The following is an 18,430-nucleotide window of genomic DNA, read 5'->3' as shown; positions in this document are numbered from 1 at the left end:
CCATACAACGGAATAATAAGTTGTTGCTCGGAAACGTTACTTCACCGGAACAATTTCTGTGTTACACTCAAAGACCCGACCCGAGTCACCAAGAGGGCATTTGTCAGTTTAATGGCGTTGATATTGTGCTAAACTGATAGGATTTTATGAAATGTCTCTACAAGCAGAGTATCGAGCTATGGTAATTTTATATTCATTTATTTATGTATTTATGTTTCGCCTTGGTTACGTGAACTTCGTTTCAGAACGTTATGAGTGAGTTAACACGACCGCACGACTGGCCCACCATTTTTTGTTATCGCCAGCAATTTTTTGTCATTCCACATTTTGTCACCCTCGCCCATTACATTTATGAACATTCTGACGAGCTAGCCCCCATGTGAATCATTCAAAACACGTCAAACTGCTATTATCAAATTGTGACATCATAGTAATGACATGATAGTGAAAAGTGATATTTGTTTCTTCCCAACAGATGAACTTCTACTGAGTCGATTGTAATCATTTCCTTCTCTTATGTAGTTTGCTTGGCTATAGCAGTCAATGCTGTCCGAGCGAGTATTTCAAGAGCTCCATCTGCCGCGAATGACAGCAAGGAAGGATGTCAGATGCTGGGAACCAGTCATGTCGGATGCTGGCAGAGGACACCGTCAGCTTCTTGGTAAGACATTTTCATTTTGCTGTTGTGTTATCTATTGGACTACTGTGGACGTTCACAATGGGGCAAGCAGTGTTTCGTCATGTGCTCGTTGGAAGGGAACGAAACCCAACATTTTGGAAAGCGAGAATACATTGCATGAGCCAGCACCCATCAAAACACAGGTATTGGGCTCACCATAAAAGGGGGATTCACGGTTATCGGCTGCACGGCCAAGTGACGTCAGAGCGCCAGTGGAGCGTGACCTGCGACCAGGGCGCCCAAGGATGCATATTTTGTTTTGGGTTTTTTTTGTCTGTGAAAAATGTCACATTTGAACGTGATCAGTTTCATGTCTCAATGGGATACGTTTCATGTTTTAACATAAGTTTCACGTAGAAATGTCGTGGTATGTAAAATCAATTCGACTTTCGGCAAAACAGAACAAAGCAGAGCAATGACTTCTGCTTCAGGTAATTGGCGGAACCCAATGAAGGGAGAGAATGTACGTGTCTTCTTTTGTAGTCCTATAAATGAAATGTTGCTACTTAAGTACTATGCTGATATTATAAAATACTCATAGGGCCAGGTGTTTTAAAAGAAGACTGCTAACCGTAAATCGAATTGATCAGGTTTTAACCTGAGAACTTATCTGGTTAAAACGTGAAATGTATCATGTTCAAATTTGAAACGTAACACGTTTCAAGTTGATATTGAACTTTTTTTTTTTTTCTGGTGAGGCAGCAATACGGTGCATTGTTTAAAGTATTTTTATTTTTCATGTTTTAGAATAAATACTCACATTTAAGTAAGCAGCAGCTGATCAAGAAGATATGCACATTTAAAATACGTTTTCACATCTTGGGTTTAGCTCACCCTTTAAGTTAAGGGGTACCATCCAGGTTTTGTCCAGCTAATGGTCATTATTATAATTTTTTTAAAGATAATTTTGTGAGACCGTGGCAATAAAACAATGCCTCAATTGAAATGGTAAATGTTCAGTAATTGTTTGGACTTCATTGAATTGTGAGTTGTTTTTTCAGATAATTGCATCCTCATGTGTCCGTGCCGATACAGCTATCATTGTAAGAAACTGACGAGCTGCTAAGGTATTTTATTTTGGTGTCGCTAGTAGAAGCTGTACATACTATACCTGCATCTTTGTTCACAGGTGTGCGTCTTTCATGCCTGGGAGGAATGGGTGGGCCTCGGTCAGGTGGAGGACTACCTGAGTTTTTTGGAATACTTATTGTGGGTCTTCACCCCTCTAGCAATTGTCTTTATCCTGCCTTTTCTCATCGTCATCCTCCTTTACCTCTCGATACTTTTTCTTCATGTCTACAAGGTACGCAAAAACAATGTGCTGTCCCGTAGTATTCATTTGTATAGACGTATTTATAAGCAAATCAAAACAAACTTTCAGCAAGCCAAACGTCGCCAGCACAGACAACATTTCAAACGTTCTAAGAAAAAGCACAATTCCAGAAACCAGTTTTATTGTCTGCAAGACTCAAGCTTGCACAAGCAGCTGTTCCAACATTTGAAGTTTCTTCTGTTTCTACCGAAATTATATATAGTTTTCGTGCTTTATTTTTAGACATCTTTTTGAACAAAGCAATTGACCCAGACATTTTCAATTCAGTTCCATCATTATTACAATTATATTTGTCTTGTTTTTTTTGAAACACCTATTCAAATCTTAATAATTCTCTCTGATTTCAAACAGCTTCTGAAAATGATTGTGTACGCCGTCCATTATGGATGCAGTTTTAAATTCTACTAAATGATAAGATTTGAGAGTATTTACACTGATAAATATTGTATTGGTTGGCTCTATGTAGTTTGATTTGATAATAATTCTAGCTCTTTTTTGTAACTTAAAAGTAGGGTGAGTGTTAGTTTTATAGGTGTGACCCCATATCTCCACATAATATGTCATGTCAAAGATGACAAAGTTCATTTGAAATTCAGCAATCATTTATTCATGTCAAACAAGTATTTCCTTATTTTTGTACTGTTTCAGGTTTTTATTAGAGCAGTGGAGAGTTGTCTCATCAGCAAATAAAAGGTTTGAATATTTGAGGGACATTGCAGATATCATTGATGATAATATGAATAGATTAGTTTGTAATACAGACCGTTGGGGAACCGAATTCGTTCGACCTTACAACGTTAAACTGCACTGATTGATATCTGTCATCCAGGTAAGCTTTCATCCGCTTGTATACCAAATTTCTTATACCATATCTCTCTAATTTATTCAATAATAAACTATGCTCAGTAGTAGTAGTAGCTTTTTTACACCAACGCTATATTTTTTATTAGCTGTACTATCCTTACACAAGTTGCGTCAAGTCTTCCCTTTCAACCCTAAAGCCATATTGGTTTCATAAATGTAATTATAATAATAATGATTATTCTAATTATCAATCCATTTTCTGAACTGCTTAAGCGCACAAGCGTCGCGGGTGTGCTGGCGCCCATTTGAACATTCTTTTGGTCTGTAAGGGTGTAAATTGACGTCTGTCGCCATTTCTATAGATTGGAATTACTTTAGCCGTTTGAATTTGGAAAGAGAACATAGCATAGCAGTTTTAAAAGACAGGTTAGAGATGTATGTGAATGGTTGCTTTATGTATCCTTGAATACTTTGGACTTCTACCACATCAATATCAAAGTCATCAGTGGACTTTCCAATTTTATTTGTGAAATCAACCTGGAGTAATCATGGGATTTGGCTTTCGCATGCTGCCTTTTTTTTGGTTGGAGTTTTGTCCCATTACAACTGTTGAAGTTCTTAAAGCGCAGCGCTGTTAACCCATTTTGTATCTTTTATCCCGTAACAGAGGAAGAACCAGTTGAGGGAGGCATATTGCAACAACCTTTGGGACGGAGCCAGAAAGACTCTGGCAACTCTATGGGATGGACATGGATCGATATGGCACGGTAGGATTGAATTGGTGCCCTGCGATTGGCTGGCGACCGGTTCGGGGTGTGCTCCGCCTCTCGGACCCTAGTGAGGATGAAGCGGTACAGAAAATGGATGGATGGATGGATTCAATTGGGTCGTATCCTCCTCAAGTAGACTGTGTCAAAGTTGAATATTTGTTACGCCCATCCTGACATCCTGAGAAGGTATTTGAAAATATCTTCGGAATATCTTGCAATGACCTCCACCAGGTTAGAAAGCGTGAAAGAGAGAATTAGCAGAATTATGGAAAAACTACACTGCTTTCAATAAACCTTTGTGGAGAAATGGCACAGGTACAGATCCATAAATGTTGGTGAGGTTCAGAATAAATGTGCCGCTGCAGGAAATTCTGTTCACTTATGAGCTGCTAGTGTCTACTTCCATTGGGGCCGAGTGGGGCAGTGCCACACCAGACCCCGCAGATGGAACTGTATGTATTGAGTTGCGCTTGACTTCAACAGTGTGGTTTTGTACATCAGGAATTCTGATGCGTTGAGCATTGTTCGACCGCGGTGGAGTTCTGCACTCTCCTGAGTGCTATTCTCCAGCCTGGACTCAAGCATGGTACACATCCCTGGGCCAAACATGGCTCGAAAAGGTTGACTTGAACGGGGGACCCCGCCATTGTGTAGACAGCGAAGCCCCGTATATTTGCAGTGCCGCATTTTCAAATTTGCGTCGTCATAAATATTTGTTTCCTTTCTTTTTTGATTCCTTTATTTGCTGAAAATCTTTTGACTGTTTTTGCGCTCAGGCCAAAGCGATTACTTTAATATTTTGCCGCCAGCTGATGAAATCCTGGTGTTGTTGTTGTTAATGTTAATTCATCGATAGTGCTTTTTTGTTTTTTGTTCGGTATATTGCACATTGTGCATAGTCAAAAGTGAAACTGAAAGTATGTTTACCGATGTAGCGACTAATAACTTCCATAGTCTGCATTGTTGTTACAATTTGTTTGCATTCCCCCAACATTTATGATTGTGTTCATGGCAAATGTTGAGTTCAATGACTTAATACTGTTTGTGTCAAAATTGAATGTGCACATTTGTTTTACATGTGTAATGTCATGTAAGTTTGTGCTAGCATCTTATTTTGGCTAGTATAGTAGCTAATATTGATAGCCCAATGTGAAGGTGGTTTATTTTTGTTGACTAATTTAACTAATGATTGCGTATTTGTGCCCTGCGATTGGCCAGCGACCAGTTCAGGGTGTACCCCGCCTCTTGCCTGAAGTCAGCTGAGAGCCTAGTGAGGATAAGCGGTTCAGAAAATGGATGGATGGATGGATGGATTATGTACATGTTGAGCCTTTATTCTTCTCCATTTTAGGTGCGTTACTGCCATCTTATGGTATCTATACAGAACTACAAACACTTTGGGTGGGACGTCAATTTTCCTCTTTTTATTTTTTGATTTTTCCTCTTTTTTTCGCAGCAGGGCTGATTTGCTGTCCCCCATGAATAGCGGGGGTTTGCTGTAATCATACGAAGGAGTATTAGGGCCAGACGGAAAGCAAATTCAGGAATAAGGTCCTGGACTTATAAGCCGATGAACATATTGGCAGGTCAGAGAGACAGCGGTTGATGGTCTGAGGCTATTGTGTTTACATTTGTGTGGAAAGTTCAACATTAACACTTAATATTCTTGTCACGTTGCAATTTTCTGATTGTCCTTTTTTTTACCCTTTTCTGCATGGCTGTCATATGCCATAATACAATGAACAATAATAATACAAATGATAAAGGGCCTGATTTACGATAGGTGTGCAGGCAAAAACGGGTGCACACTTAATTGCTTGCGCAGGTTTTTTTGGAAGCTGATCTACGAAGCAGTCGCACCCACCCAGGATTGCGTTTGCCAAACGGGTAATAGTTTTGTGTAGTTCATTTCTGTTCTGGGAGGAGTAGATGCAAAAACAGGAAATTAGCACATGCAATGTGAGTCATCAAACCTGAGAGGCGTTGCAGTGGCTCATTTTGCATTTTTAAATATCGTGTCTGAAAGCCTGGTGCAAATCAGCATAGACGGTGGCGCTGGCAAAATGAGAGTCGGCACAACTGTTCTGCAATCATCTAATCATTTATGAAATGCCAGAAACAGTAATGATCACTATATCAATATACAGTGGGTACGGAAAGTATTCAGAATAACAAAGAGTGAAAAATTGAAGGGGGTCTGAATACTTTCCGTACCCACTGTATCTTCTGTTGAGTCACACAATTTGGAGCTTCTGAATGATCTAAGGCTGATTTGGAGACCGCCACAAGGGGTCATGCTATATCCATCCATCCATCCATCCATTTTCTGAGCCGCTTCTCCTCACTAGGGTCGCGGGCGTGCTGGAGCCTATCCCAGCTGTCATCGGGCAGGAGGCGGGGTACACCCGAACTGGTTGCCAGCCAATCGCAGGGCACATCGAAACAAACAACCATTCGCACTCACAGTCATGCCTACGGGCAATTTAGAGTCTCCAATTAACGCATGTTTTTGGGATGTGGGAGGAAACCGGAGTGCCCGGAGAAAACCCACGCAGGCACGGGGAGAACATGCAAACTCCACACAGGCGGGGACGGGGATTGAACCCCGCACCTCAGAACTGTGAGGCTGACGCTCTAACCAGTCGGCCACCGTGCCGCTCATGCTATATCACTGTGACAAAACTTGTTTGACAGTTGGCACTGGCCTCTCGTTGGCACTGAGCAATTTTTCAGGTGTGCCCTCCCTACTAGCAATCTTCCCCAGGATGGGCAGATGTATCCACTTGCCACGCGCTGGCGACGAGTGAAACTAAACATGGATTTTATGCGGTTGCGGCCTTGCTCGAAATTGATTGCTTGATTGTTTGCTAGATAGCTAACTAGCTAGAGAGAGAGAGAGAGAGAGAGTGGCCCAACATACTCTTAAGTGCACTCTAAATCTTTGTCTGGGTGTGTTGAGCGTTCTACTGCAGGCACCAATGCTCGGAGGTAAATAAAGAACCACCAGCTTGATTGTGGTTGATTTTGAATTAAGCCGTCTTTGGAATGCCAATGGAGAGCGGCAAATGATGCTTCTACTTATGGCGTTATAACGAAAGGTGGCGACTGTGGATACGCTCTTTGTTTTCCTCTTCTTCAATAACTTGTGCATTGCTGAATCTTTCCGAACGCCAGGCTACGAGATCCATGGGATGGACAAGATCCCTGACAAAGGAGCAGCGCTGATAGTGTACTATCACGGAGCCATTCCCATAGATTACTACTACTTCTTAGCCAATGTCATTATCCAGAAAGGACGAACCTGCCACTCTGTTGCTGACCACTTCCTTTTCAAAATACCAGGTATGTGCTCTTCCTGACAGATGCAAAGTCAACAAGAGTGCTCCTGACTATATTCAGGTTTTCATTTCAATGCCTTTAACAGAGTTGACAAATGATTTGTCCAATCTCATATGTTTATCATAAGCAACAATTGGGTTAGATTTTGATTATTTGTACTTTTTTTCATTTGACACCCCAATCATTTTAGTTTCAGTGTTTGTGCGGTTTTTTTCTACCTCTGTACAAAAAAATACATACGGGCATAACATAGTGGTTATTAATGTATCCATTAGCTTTGTGTGCTTTTGCTGTAATCCCTTCCATTATTTCATCTCTTCTGGTTTTCCTTACGCTTTGAATTATTCCGTCGTCTTTGGTTCCTTCAGGTTTCAAGTTACTGTTGGAGGTGTTCAGTGTGATGCATGGTCCCCAGGAAGAGTGTGTACAGGCACTGAAGAATGGCCACCTGTTGGGGATCTCTCCCGGAGGCGTGAGGGAGGCTTTGTTCAGTGATGAGACATATCCTCTTCTTTGGGGCAAACGTAAAGGCTTTGCCCAGGTTGCCATCGACTCTAAGGTGGTATGTAATTGTCCCTGAAATCCTCAAAAAGTTTTTCACATATGACGCATTTTGCTTACTTTCGCATTACATCATCTTTGTGCTTGTTGCATTTTGTATACCTTTCACAAGGGTATTAGTAATGAAATGCCCAAGTTGAAAATGTTGATGACAACAGTATTGGGGAAAAAAAAAAAAAAAGACGCTTATTGCTAAAGCAGTACTCATCAAATATGAGGTTTCCTTCATGATTTTGCTTTCAAGTTTTACCATGAACATCTGTTGTAAAGAAACATCTTTACTTACGTGACAAATAATTTGTCACCGTCGTCTGACGCTAGACTAGCAATGTGTGAGCTCATTGTAACAAGCCATTTACCAACCATTCAAAACACTAATACTGGTGACGGAAAAAAATAGGCGTACAGAAAGGGAAGTAGGACATTGTGTGCTGCTAGGCGAAAAATGTGAATGTGAGCGTTTAATGCGTTGAGTCAGAGCGAGAGAGAGCAAAGTTGGGATTTTGTGTGACGCTAGTCATTTCTCCCAAATTATTAGGCACTAATCTTGTACATTTTGGCAACGATTGCAGTGTCTACTCACGACCGTAGATCAGCTGGTCGGTGGGATGGTCTGTCTCAGTCGTCTCAGGAGGCGAGGAGGTAGGTTTGGTTGACGAAAAAGATGCACACAAAAAACAGGCGGAAAAAGGGAAAGAAGAAGTTGTTCTTCACCCGTTCTGTGGGAGATTGCGACGATTCTCTTCCTGCCTTTTCAGGCCCTCGCTAGCAATTTCAGAGCGACCACGCTTGGCTGGGAGCATATCTGGTGTTTTTAGCAGCAACTGCCCTGATCGCCTCGCAGTGCCCCACGTAGGCTAGGAAGCCAAGTCTCCATCCCATGTTCACCTTGACCGAACCGCGCTCGAACAGGGGAAAAGGGGAGGGGCGAGGGGTGGGCGAAGGCCGCCCCGTAGCTGGGGAGCCGATAGCCCAGAGCAGTAGCGAAGCAGGACACAAGAGAGGGCAAGAGGAGGAGGCGGGAGTCAGTGTTCAAACACCCAGGGGGCGTGAATAAGAGGACGGAGGACCGGACAAGACCACGCCCATCGACTCGAATTTAGTTTACGAACTTTGCCATGAAGCTGGTGTCAAAATCATCTTAATATAAAATATTCCCAACTTTGTACTCTTTACTCATAGATCAAGCATATCGAATGATTCTTCATATTTTAGTCTTGGCAAATCAACTGTTTAGGGTTCAATGACATTTCATGCTGTTTGGGGCTTCAAATCAGGACCAAACAGTTCTCAAAGTCTTGCAGCTGCACCGGTAAAGTTGACACACTGACACAGACATCAAGGCATACATTGGGAATATTTCTGCAGAATTCGTGAAATATCAAAACGGGGATTTCATCTTCAGTTCGAAACAACTTTGAATGGAAGTTCACGGGTTGCAGTTCTGTCAGACACCAGTGGGTGGCGCCTTGCATGCACATTTGAATATTAAGTAGGTCGTTCATTGGCGAATTTGTCGATCTGTCCCTTTTGGCTGCTGTCGGTTCAAACGAAGAAAATGACAATTTGATGACCGTAAAGCGAGATTTCGAGGGGACCTGCTAATGACTTGAGGGTCCAGTATGCGTCTTCTCGTGGTTGTCTCGAACAGCAGGGCCGCTTGGAAGAATTTAGCTTATCAAGTTGTGGGGGAAGGTTCTGGCAACTGGGCCAGAGTCACTACACTGTCATTCGTATGAATCTAAAAAATGATGCTTCCATACATTTGATGTACTTCTCTTTGTCAGTCAGCGTGGCCGTGTCCCATACCGCTCGCTTTCAAGTGAGCCTCCGGACCACACTTGGTTGGAAGGGGTATATTAGTTAGCGGACACGATGAGTTTCCAATATTGAACTTTTTCACTGTATTCAAATTTTCTGAGACACTGAATTTTGGATTTTCGTGATCTGTAAGCCATAATCATCCAAATTCCAAAGAAGTTGGGACGTCGTGTATGTAAAATGTAAATTAAAACCGAATACAATGATTTGCAAATCCTTTTGCACCTATATTCTATTCAATACACGACAAAGACATTTCCTGTTCAAAGTGATGAGTATTGTTTTTGTTTTTTGCAAATATTCTCAGGCAATATTCTCTCATTTTGAATTTGATGCCTGCAGCGTGTTCCCCAAAAAGCTGGGACAGGGACCACAAAAGACTGGGAAAGTGGAGGAATGCTAAAAAAAAACCTCTGTTTGGAATATTCTCCCGGTGAACAGAGTAATTGGAAGTAGGTGAGTGCCCTTGGGTAAAAAGGGAGCATCCCCAAAAGACTCAGTTGTTGCATATTGAGTGATGTAACACAGTGGTAAACATGCCCTTGTCCCTGATTTTTTTGGGGAATATGTTCCAGGCTTCAAATTCAAAATGAGTGAATATTTGGTTTGAACAATAAACATCATGTATTTGTAGTGTATTCAATTGAATATAGGTTGAAAGGATTTGCAAACCATTGTATTCTTTTTTTTTTTTTTTGGGAATTGGGGTTTGTAAGAAACAAAGGCTTGAAATATTTGTCTCTGTGTAATGATTCTGTATAATATAGTGTATGAGTTCCACTGTCTGAAATAACTGACACAAATATTGAACAGCTGCTGCCACAGGTACATTTTGTAGTGACAGATGACAGTAGGTAGGTAGCAGTTGGGTCTTTGCTGCGAGTTGCCACTCTCTCGTCTTTACAACGTGGCATCATCTTAATAATAACCGCAGGCTCTATTAAAGCTGTGTTTTTTTTTTTGTAGCGCCCCCTGAATCCACGGCGCCCTTAGCATCTGTTGCATGAACTCCATAACCATACGTACAACACTGCCGCTATACAATGTACAGTACTGTGAATAAGTATTGGCTCCCTTTTCAAATTCTTATATTTTTGCATAATTTCTCCACTTTGGTGTTTAAGATCATCAAACAAAAGTCATGGGAATAATTCCGATATTTTTTTGCAAAAGTAAGACCAGCCTTTATGTTCCTTTTGGTCAGCAGTAGTTTTTGCCTTGGAACTCTGCCACGGATGCCATTTTTTGCCCAGCCTCTTCTTTATTGTTGTGTGATGAACGCTGACCTTAACTGAGGCAAGGGAGGCCTGCAGTTCTTTCGAAGTTGTCCTGAGTTCCTTTGTGGCCTCCTGGATGAGTCACTGCTGTTCTCTTGGCGAAGGCCGGCCACTCCTGGGAAGGTTCTTTTCTGGACGTGAGGACAATGGCTCTCCCTACGGCTCGCTGGAATTCTAAAGCTTTAGAAATGGCTTTTGTAACACTTTCCAGAATGATGTCAATTACTTTTATTTCTTAACTGTTCTGGAATTTCTTTGGATCGTGTTCTTTTGTTGCAGTTTTTTTTAAAAATCAGATTCCGTTTAAGTGATTTCTTGATTGAACATGTCTGGAGGTAATCAGGCTTGGTTGTGATCAGTAAAATTAGCCCCAAAATTGTGATTAACCACAATTAATTCATGATTTAACAATGCGGATCATTTGTTTTTCACACAGGGCCAGGTAACTTTGAATATCATTATTTGAAAACAGCACTTTAAGTTCACTTGTCGGATATTTACATTTGTTTGATGATGTTAAACATTCAAGTGGGGAAACTACAAAAATCTAAGAATTTGAGAAGGGGGCAATACTTTTTCACAGCACCGTATCAGTTAGCAACAGGTGTGTAAAGGAGTGATTTACTAATTGTTATATAAAACACTGCTTTGTGTTGGCAAACATTTGCAAAAATTCCTTCACCCAAATGACGCATTATCTCAGGCGACTACAAATCTCAATGTCATCACGAACTTCAACTTAAAAAGAATATTTTGGCAACATGTAACTACAAACTACTGACTTTACAAACTACTGACTTTCTACGTACATGGTATTCCAAAAGATCTCAACACAATCAAATACAAGTAGGGAGCATGGATGGTGCCTATTAACAAGCTCAAAATTGCACAATAACTATACATATGATCATATTTCAACTTCCACCCATACTGTATTATACATTTTCTTTCAGGCCATTATTCCAATGTTTACTCAAAATGTCCGAGAAGGCTTCAGATCTTTGGGAACACTGAGTAAGTGCTGATTAAACTGTCTGGCTAGAGTTGTTTCTCAATCTTTTTGATCCTTCATCAAATATTTCTTTCACGTCTGTTCACTAGCAGCCATTTGCCTAACAACAGTAGAATGCAAACTTCCATTGGACAATAATGCTAGACTGGGTTTTATGGTGTAATTAATTTTATGTGGATCATAATACTATAGTTTATGTAAAATACTGTAAATAATAAAGTTTAGCACGTATCCACATCGGGCAGCATGGTGGGCGAGTTAGCAAGGTTGCTTAATTAAGTTTGGTGGATATATAACAGTCCCCACCAAAGGTTTTGGAACCGCAAGGTCAATTCCTTTGTTTTTGTTATCTACAGAAGACATTTGGATTTCCGATCAAAAGATGAATATGAGACAAAAGTTCAGAATTCCAGCTTTTATTTCATGGTATTTACCGTACTTTCTCGTGTATAATACGCACCCCCAAAGTTGACCTCAAAATTCTGGAAAACCCTTCTACCTATGTATAATACATTTTTACACTGCATGATTTTGCTTCTACCCATTGATCAAAGCATGAAGTATTATCTATCTATATTTTGTTAGTTTTTTCAAAGAATGATTCTTATGTTAAGCACTTTATTTGAACACGTGCACTTGCTCTTATTTTAAAATCCACAGCCCTAATTTTATTTAGTAAATGAGTAAACACACAGTCGTGCTCATATGTGTCAGAGCTGCTGTTTAAACACAAGTGAACACTGGACCAAAAAGGCGCGACAAGACCCTAGATTGCCGTTGTAAGCGGCTGGTGCGGGTACGTAGGGTTCACGCATTACGTGGGTGAGGGGGGCAGTGGGAGCGGTGGATGCTGCAGCAGGCGGCTGTGCGCAAGGTTGGAGTGAGGCAAATTGATTTTGGAAGGATGTGAGAGCTTGTGAGAAGTCGGGTACCTTTTGAATCAGCAGGGGTGAGGCCTAGGGGAAATGGGCATTATACACAGGAAATTACGGTACATCTTGATGTGTTCAACAACTCAGGATAGAGCACCTTTTGTTTGAAGCCACCCACTTTTCAAGTGAGTATTGGAACATGTGACTGAGAGGTGTTTCTAGTTGCTCAGGTGTTGCCTTTTATAGTGATTGCTTAAAAATTAGATGGTACTTGTTTTTGGCTTTGGGTTTCACCTGTGAAAACTGCATTTGCTGGTAAGCAAACATGAAGACCAGAGAGCTGTGTATGGGAGAAAAGCAAACCATTTTGAAGCTGAGAGGAGAGGGAAAATCAATCAGAGCTTTTGCACAAACATTGGGCATAGCCAATACAACAATTTGGAATGTCCTGAAAAAGAAAGAAACTGAGCAACAGACATCGAACAGGTCGGCCAAGGGTATCAACAGCAGTTGATGACTTTTTTTTGACAGATTTTGCAATGAAGTCCAGAGATGAGCCACAAACGTTTTGGAACAAAGTTTTATGGACTGATGAGACCAAGATTAACCTCTACCAAAGTGATGGAAAGGCCAAAGTGTCATGTCTTTGTGTTAAGACATCCATATTTCATAAGGTTAAAATTAGTAAGTTCATATTTGCTAATAAATATCTTCATTTTGTACTATATATTTCATTGTGTAAACTGTTTGGAGTGAGATTGTCAGAGTGAGACATCTTATCATTGAGGATCGTTTGTGTAGGAGCCTCTTTCTGCTCGTAGAGGATCTTTTGAGGTATTCTTTTATCAGTAGAAGTGAAGCTACTAGTTGTCACAGTCAAAGTGTATTTTTTGTATCAGCACAACAGACCTCCATAAAAACAAGAAAAGAACGCCTTGTGTCCGGAGTTTTCTGTACGAGTTCGCCGGCTGTCTAGCTTCCCACTGGCAACGTGTCGTGAGGACAGCACACAAAGTACGGAGAAAGAAAAGATCTGCTTACGATCCAAAACACACAAGCTCATGTATGAAGCATGATGGAGGTAATGTCACGGCTTGGGCTTGCATGGCTGCTTCTGGAACGGGCTCACTAGTCTTTACTGGCGTAACTCATAATGGTAGCAGCAGAAGGAATTCTGAAGTCTACAAAACCATTTTGTCTGGCAAGTTACAGAAAAATGCATCCAAACTAATCAGGAGAAACTTCATCATGGAACAAGACAATGACCCAAAACACACAGCCAACACAACAAAGGTGGAAAAAGTGGAAGGTCTTAGACTGGCCGAGTCAATCACCGGACCTTAACCCAACAGAGCATGCATTTTACCTCCTGAAGAGGAGACTGAAGGGAGAAACCCCCAGAAACAAACAAGAACTGAAAGAGGCTGCAGTAAAGGCCTGGAAAAGCATTTCAAATGAAGAATGCGACAGTCTGGTGAAGTCAGTGGCTCGCAGGCTTGATGCAGTTTTTGCAAGTCGGGGTTATGCCACCAAATATTCAATGTTATTCACTTTAGGTTTATTTAATAATGTCTGTTCAAATCCTTTTGCTCACTTGAAAAGCGGGCGGCTTCAAACAACAAGTGCTCTGTCTTGAGTTGTTCAACACTCAATCTAGATGCGAATACCATAAAATGAAAGCTGCAAAGCTGGAGCATTTGTCTCATAGTCATCTATTGAGCTGAAACCCAAATGTCTTGAGTATACAACAAAAACGAAGGAATTGACTTTGCTGTTCCAATACCTTTGGAGGGGACTGTGTGTGTGTGTGTGTGTATTATACATTCATTTAATTAGCTGTTTTACATCACAACAGACATCAATGTTTTGATTCTCTGTCTTTCCGGCCAGGATTTTTCCGTTGGCTATATGAGACATTTCGTCTTCCTGTAGCTCCTGTTTATGGTGGATTCCCAGTGAAGTTCCGGACATTCCTCGGCGATCCGATTCCCTATGACCCGAACGTAACAGCTTCAGAGCTGGCAGAAAAAGTATGCTGACGACACATTCTTTTCAGTCCGTCGCTGACTGAGACTACATTTCGATTCCCTTTTCTCTGCAGGTGAACCGGGCCGTCCAGTCCCTCATAGACAAGCACCAGCGGATCCCAGGGAACGTTCTGAGAGCTCTTTTGGAGAGATTCCACACTAAATATAAAGCCGAATAGCAACAGCACATCAACATACACAAACTATCCATCAGATGAGGAGAACAAAAATGGGATATACAAGGTGTGTCCAAAAGACAGACAAGGCCGGGAAAGCGCACTTGACTCCAGGCGGGAAACTCATGTATCGCTTTTGACGTTCCGCAACTTTGCTGATGACCGGTGCCCTCTTCAGACACGTTCTTTGGGTGACAAAGATAATATGGAGTCATTTTGTGCTTGGACTTGCTTTCTACGGGTTCCCAAGGAGAGACAAAAGCTCAAATGGATTTTTTGAAGATGAAACAGTTGAGCAAGAGTTCGATGATCTCGGTCAAGTCAGTAACCGTGCGAACACTTCATATCACAGCTGTTGATTTGAGCGCTCTTAATAGGACTTTGTAAATGTTTACAGCATTAGACAAAAGGCCTAATACATTTAGTTATGACCCATTGACACCTATTGAGGTTGGCCGCACATTTGTTTTTGTTTTTTTTGTGATTGCTATTTTGTTGTGTATTGGGAACAAAGACCTTTAAGTTAACATATTATCATTGAAATATGTTTTTGACAGATTCTGTCTAAATGTGTGTAAACACTATGGAACTCCACCTTTTTTGTGGAATGTTTTCTGGTATGTAAAATGGAATTGGCAAGGCCATCCATTGGAATTGGAGCTGGTTGGAAAATATCAACTACTTCACAATACTACGCGGAAATGCAATTGGCATTATTCATGTATTCATTCATTCTAACCATTTTCCGTAGCACTTATCGTCAGTAGGCTCGCAGCTCGCAGACGTGGTGGAGCCTATCCCAGCCGACGGGTCCGGGCGAGAGGCGGGGTGCCCCCTGAACTGAGCCCATCGCAGGGCACGTACCGACAAACGGCCATTCGCACCTATGGGCAATTTGGAGTGTGGGAAGAAACCGGAGGAACCAGAGAAAAGCTGGTCAGCTTTCCGGCGTTTTGTCACTGTAATTTATTTGAAAATTGCACGTGTTTATGCAAATGTGCTGTTGTCTTGAATGCTTTCAAGTTACAAATTCAAGTCAAGTTCAAGGGAAATCAACCATTTCCATGGGTTCCATGGAGTTTTCAGTCTCCATAGCAACCATATTTTCGAGAAGGGCCAGAAATTCGAATGACCCGATTTCAGGCCTCTCGGCCAAAAAATGTCTGGAACTCAGGATTGCGTGGACGATTTTAATTCATATTTCATGCTTATTGAGGCACCATAGAGACATTAACCATAAACATAGCATTTAGTTTGAGTTTTGGTGCAATTGTAACGGTCGTTCCATGACTCTGGGGAATAGACTTTCACCTTCACTGGCCATAAACCATCAGTGTCCTTGCATAAAACCGAAATATCGAAGGGGCACAAGTGCGCCCTTTGGAAGGTGCATATTGTGCAATAGCAGAATCGAATCTTATTCGTAGCGTTCCTAGATCTCGATTGCTTAGTATTTGTGTATCAGAAGAGATTTAATTGTCCACATCGTGGTTGAGATGCAGTGTCATTTATGACTTTTCTGTGCATGTAAACACATTTATTTGCATGTATGTACTAATGATTCGACTGATGATTTCTTTCACAAAAAAAGCTTTGAAATTGTGCCGCCAACTCAGATTTCTTTTGTTGAATGATGGTAACTCGTTTGAAGTGATTGTTTTATCACTGTGTAATGGCTGCTTTTCATATGTATATGTGTCGTCCATTTACCTGATTTTAAATGAGACGATCGAAATAGGGCTCTTTTAAATTTGAATAAATCTATTTTTTTTAAGACGTTTTATTTGAATTCATTCCTCCATTTGATTGTTAGGGTTCGGGTTGTTCTTTATTTGTTTTCCTCGCTTTTGTGGGTGACATCTTTTTGTACAACTGCACGTTCTTCTGTACTATTTTATTTTTTTTTTACTATTACACATTTTTCTACCAGTTAAAACTTGCCTGGTCTATGTTGTGATCATGCAGCAAAAAGTCTACACACCCCTTTTCAAATTCCAGGTTTAAAAAAAAAAAAAAGAAAATGAGACGAAGATAAATAATTTCGAAACGTGTAATCTATAAATGTATAATGAGGAGACTGTGGTTGCACAAGTGTGCACACCCTCTTATCACCAGGAAAGAGGCTTTGTTCTGAATTCAAGAATCATGTTAAATGGGAGTTAGCACGCACCTTCCACCATTTAAAAGGCCTCTTATGAACCCAAAATAAAGTTCAGATGTTCTAGTAGGGTTTCACTTTTCTATCAGAAGCCTGAAGGCTTTTCGCTAACACTGGCTGGTATTTGGAACTCTTCAGAATTCCCTCCACCTTGACTAAAGCGAAAAACGGCCCCAAAGCACGACGGTGTCACCACCGTGCGTCCCTGCAGATCTGACGTACCAAATAGCTCGCAATTCCGAGCGGTCCATTAATATTGCCGCCCTGACCAATTTACTTCTCATCTTTTCATCTCTTCTCAAAGGACGTCCAGTCCATGGTGATGTCCCTGTTATGCCATAATGACTCGACTTCCATCCATCCATTGTCCATACCACTTTCTCCTCACGCGGGTCGCGGGCGTGCTGGAGCCTATCCCAGCTGCCTTTGGGCGAGAGGCGGGGTACACCCTGAACTGGTCGCCAGCCATTCGCAGGGCACATATAAACAAACAACCATTCGCACCTACGGGCAATTTAGTTTTCAATGAACCTACCACGCGTGTTTTTGGCATGTGGGAGGAAACCGGAGTACCCGGAGAAAACCCACGCAGGCACGAGGAAAACATGCAAACTTCCCACAGGCGAGGCCGGATTTGAACCCGGTCCTCAGAACTGTGAGGCAGATGTGCGAAATCAGTCTCGACTTACGACTTACTACTACTAATTATTAATAATAATAATAATATCCGTCCATTTTCCATAGCACTTATCCTCAGTCGACAACGAGGGCGGCCGTTTCCAGGACAAGGGGAAATCGGAGTCTTTTTTCACTGACATACCAAACAAGGGTTTCTGCCTAATTTGCCAAGACACTGTGGCTGTTTTCAAAGAATTGAACATTAAGAGGCACTACCGGACGAAACATGCTAACTCCGACAAGCTAAGGGCGAAGGAACGCGCCCAAAAACCGAAGCCGCTGCAGGCTGTTTTGATAACACGGCAGCCCGTAACTCAAATGAAAATTCGACAAAGGCGAGCTACGAGTCTCAGTCAATTGATTTTTTTTGTGATGATCAAACCATGATCAAATTTGTCAAATTTCCGTCAGCTGATTTGACTATACTGTAGTATACCGCTCATCAAAGGAAGTTGTCGAAGCCCACGTGCTACGCAACCGTCGAATCAGGTTGGGCCACATCACTCGGTGTGGGGTGGCTTGAAGGTGGACGTTACGCAACAACATAGCAAAAATGTGAGAGACGTGACCACTAAGACACTATTGCACCGAGTAACGCACCGCATCATCCTCCCAAAGTGACAAATAGAAACGCACGAAGACGTCTCAAGCCGACTAGGAGGCAAAAAGGCCGAGAACATTCGTTCAATCGTGGCTGCACTGTCAAGTATGGCTAGTTTTCTGGAGTTGCTTCTTCGATCATTTGTACCATGTCACAGGTTGATGCTTGTGCTGCAATCTTTCTTATTGTTTGCAACTGTTATGCTCAAGCAGTGTATTTCACCTTCACTTGAGTCCACCTGCTTTTCATCTGCTGCTCTCCAACCCCAATGACCCCAAAACACAACTATAAACTCAAGGTGAAAATATCCAAACGATGTTTG

At 41.6% G+C, this 18,430-nt stretch overlaps 1 protein-coding gene across 8 annotated transcripts; it reads left to right on the top strand.

The window, feature by feature from the left end:
* Positions 1–35: 35 nt before the first annotated feature.
* tmem68 (transmembrane protein 68) lies at positions 36–16,445 on the top strand. Of its 8 annotated transcripts, XR_009791692.1 has the most exons (11): positions 36–181; positions 523–661; positions 1,681–1,722; positions 1,809–1,982; positions 3,484–3,583; positions 6,761–6,928; positions 7,294–7,487; positions 8,059–8,128; positions 11,538–11,598; positions 14,359–14,498; positions 14,570–16,445. XR_009791692.1 is itself a non-coding variant. In XM_061796595.1 (10 exons), exons 2-10 carry the CDS (start codon positions 602–604, stop codon positions 14,672–14,674), a joined length of 1,044 nt encoding a protein of 347 aa, XP_061652579.1. In that variant the 5' UTR covers positions 41–181; positions 523–601; the 3' UTR covers positions 14,675–16,445. The 8 variants fall into 8 exon arrangements, 7 of the variants coding, with proteins under 7 accessions (XP_061652579.1, XP_061652582.1, XP_061652584.1 ...); XM_061796595.1 differs by lacking the exon at positions 8,059–8,128 and having other exon boundaries at positions 41–181; XM_061796596.1 differs by lacking the exon at positions 8,059–8,128 and having other exon boundaries at positions 51–181; positions 476–661.
* Positions 16,446–18,430: the final 1,985 nt, after the last annotated feature.

The sequence above is a fragment of the Phyllopteryx taeniolatus genome, chromosome 14 (assembly GCF_024500385.1).
Source record: "Phyllopteryx taeniolatus isolate TA_2022b chromosome 14, UOR_Ptae_1.2, whole genome shotgun sequence".
Lineage (NCBI taxonomy): Eukaryota > Metazoa > Chordata > Actinopteri > Syngnathiformes > Syngnathidae > Phyllopteryx > Phyllopteryx taeniolatus.
The sequence above is the reverse complement of the archived record's forward strand: the minus strand, read 5'-3'. Positions and strand labels throughout refer to the sequence as shown.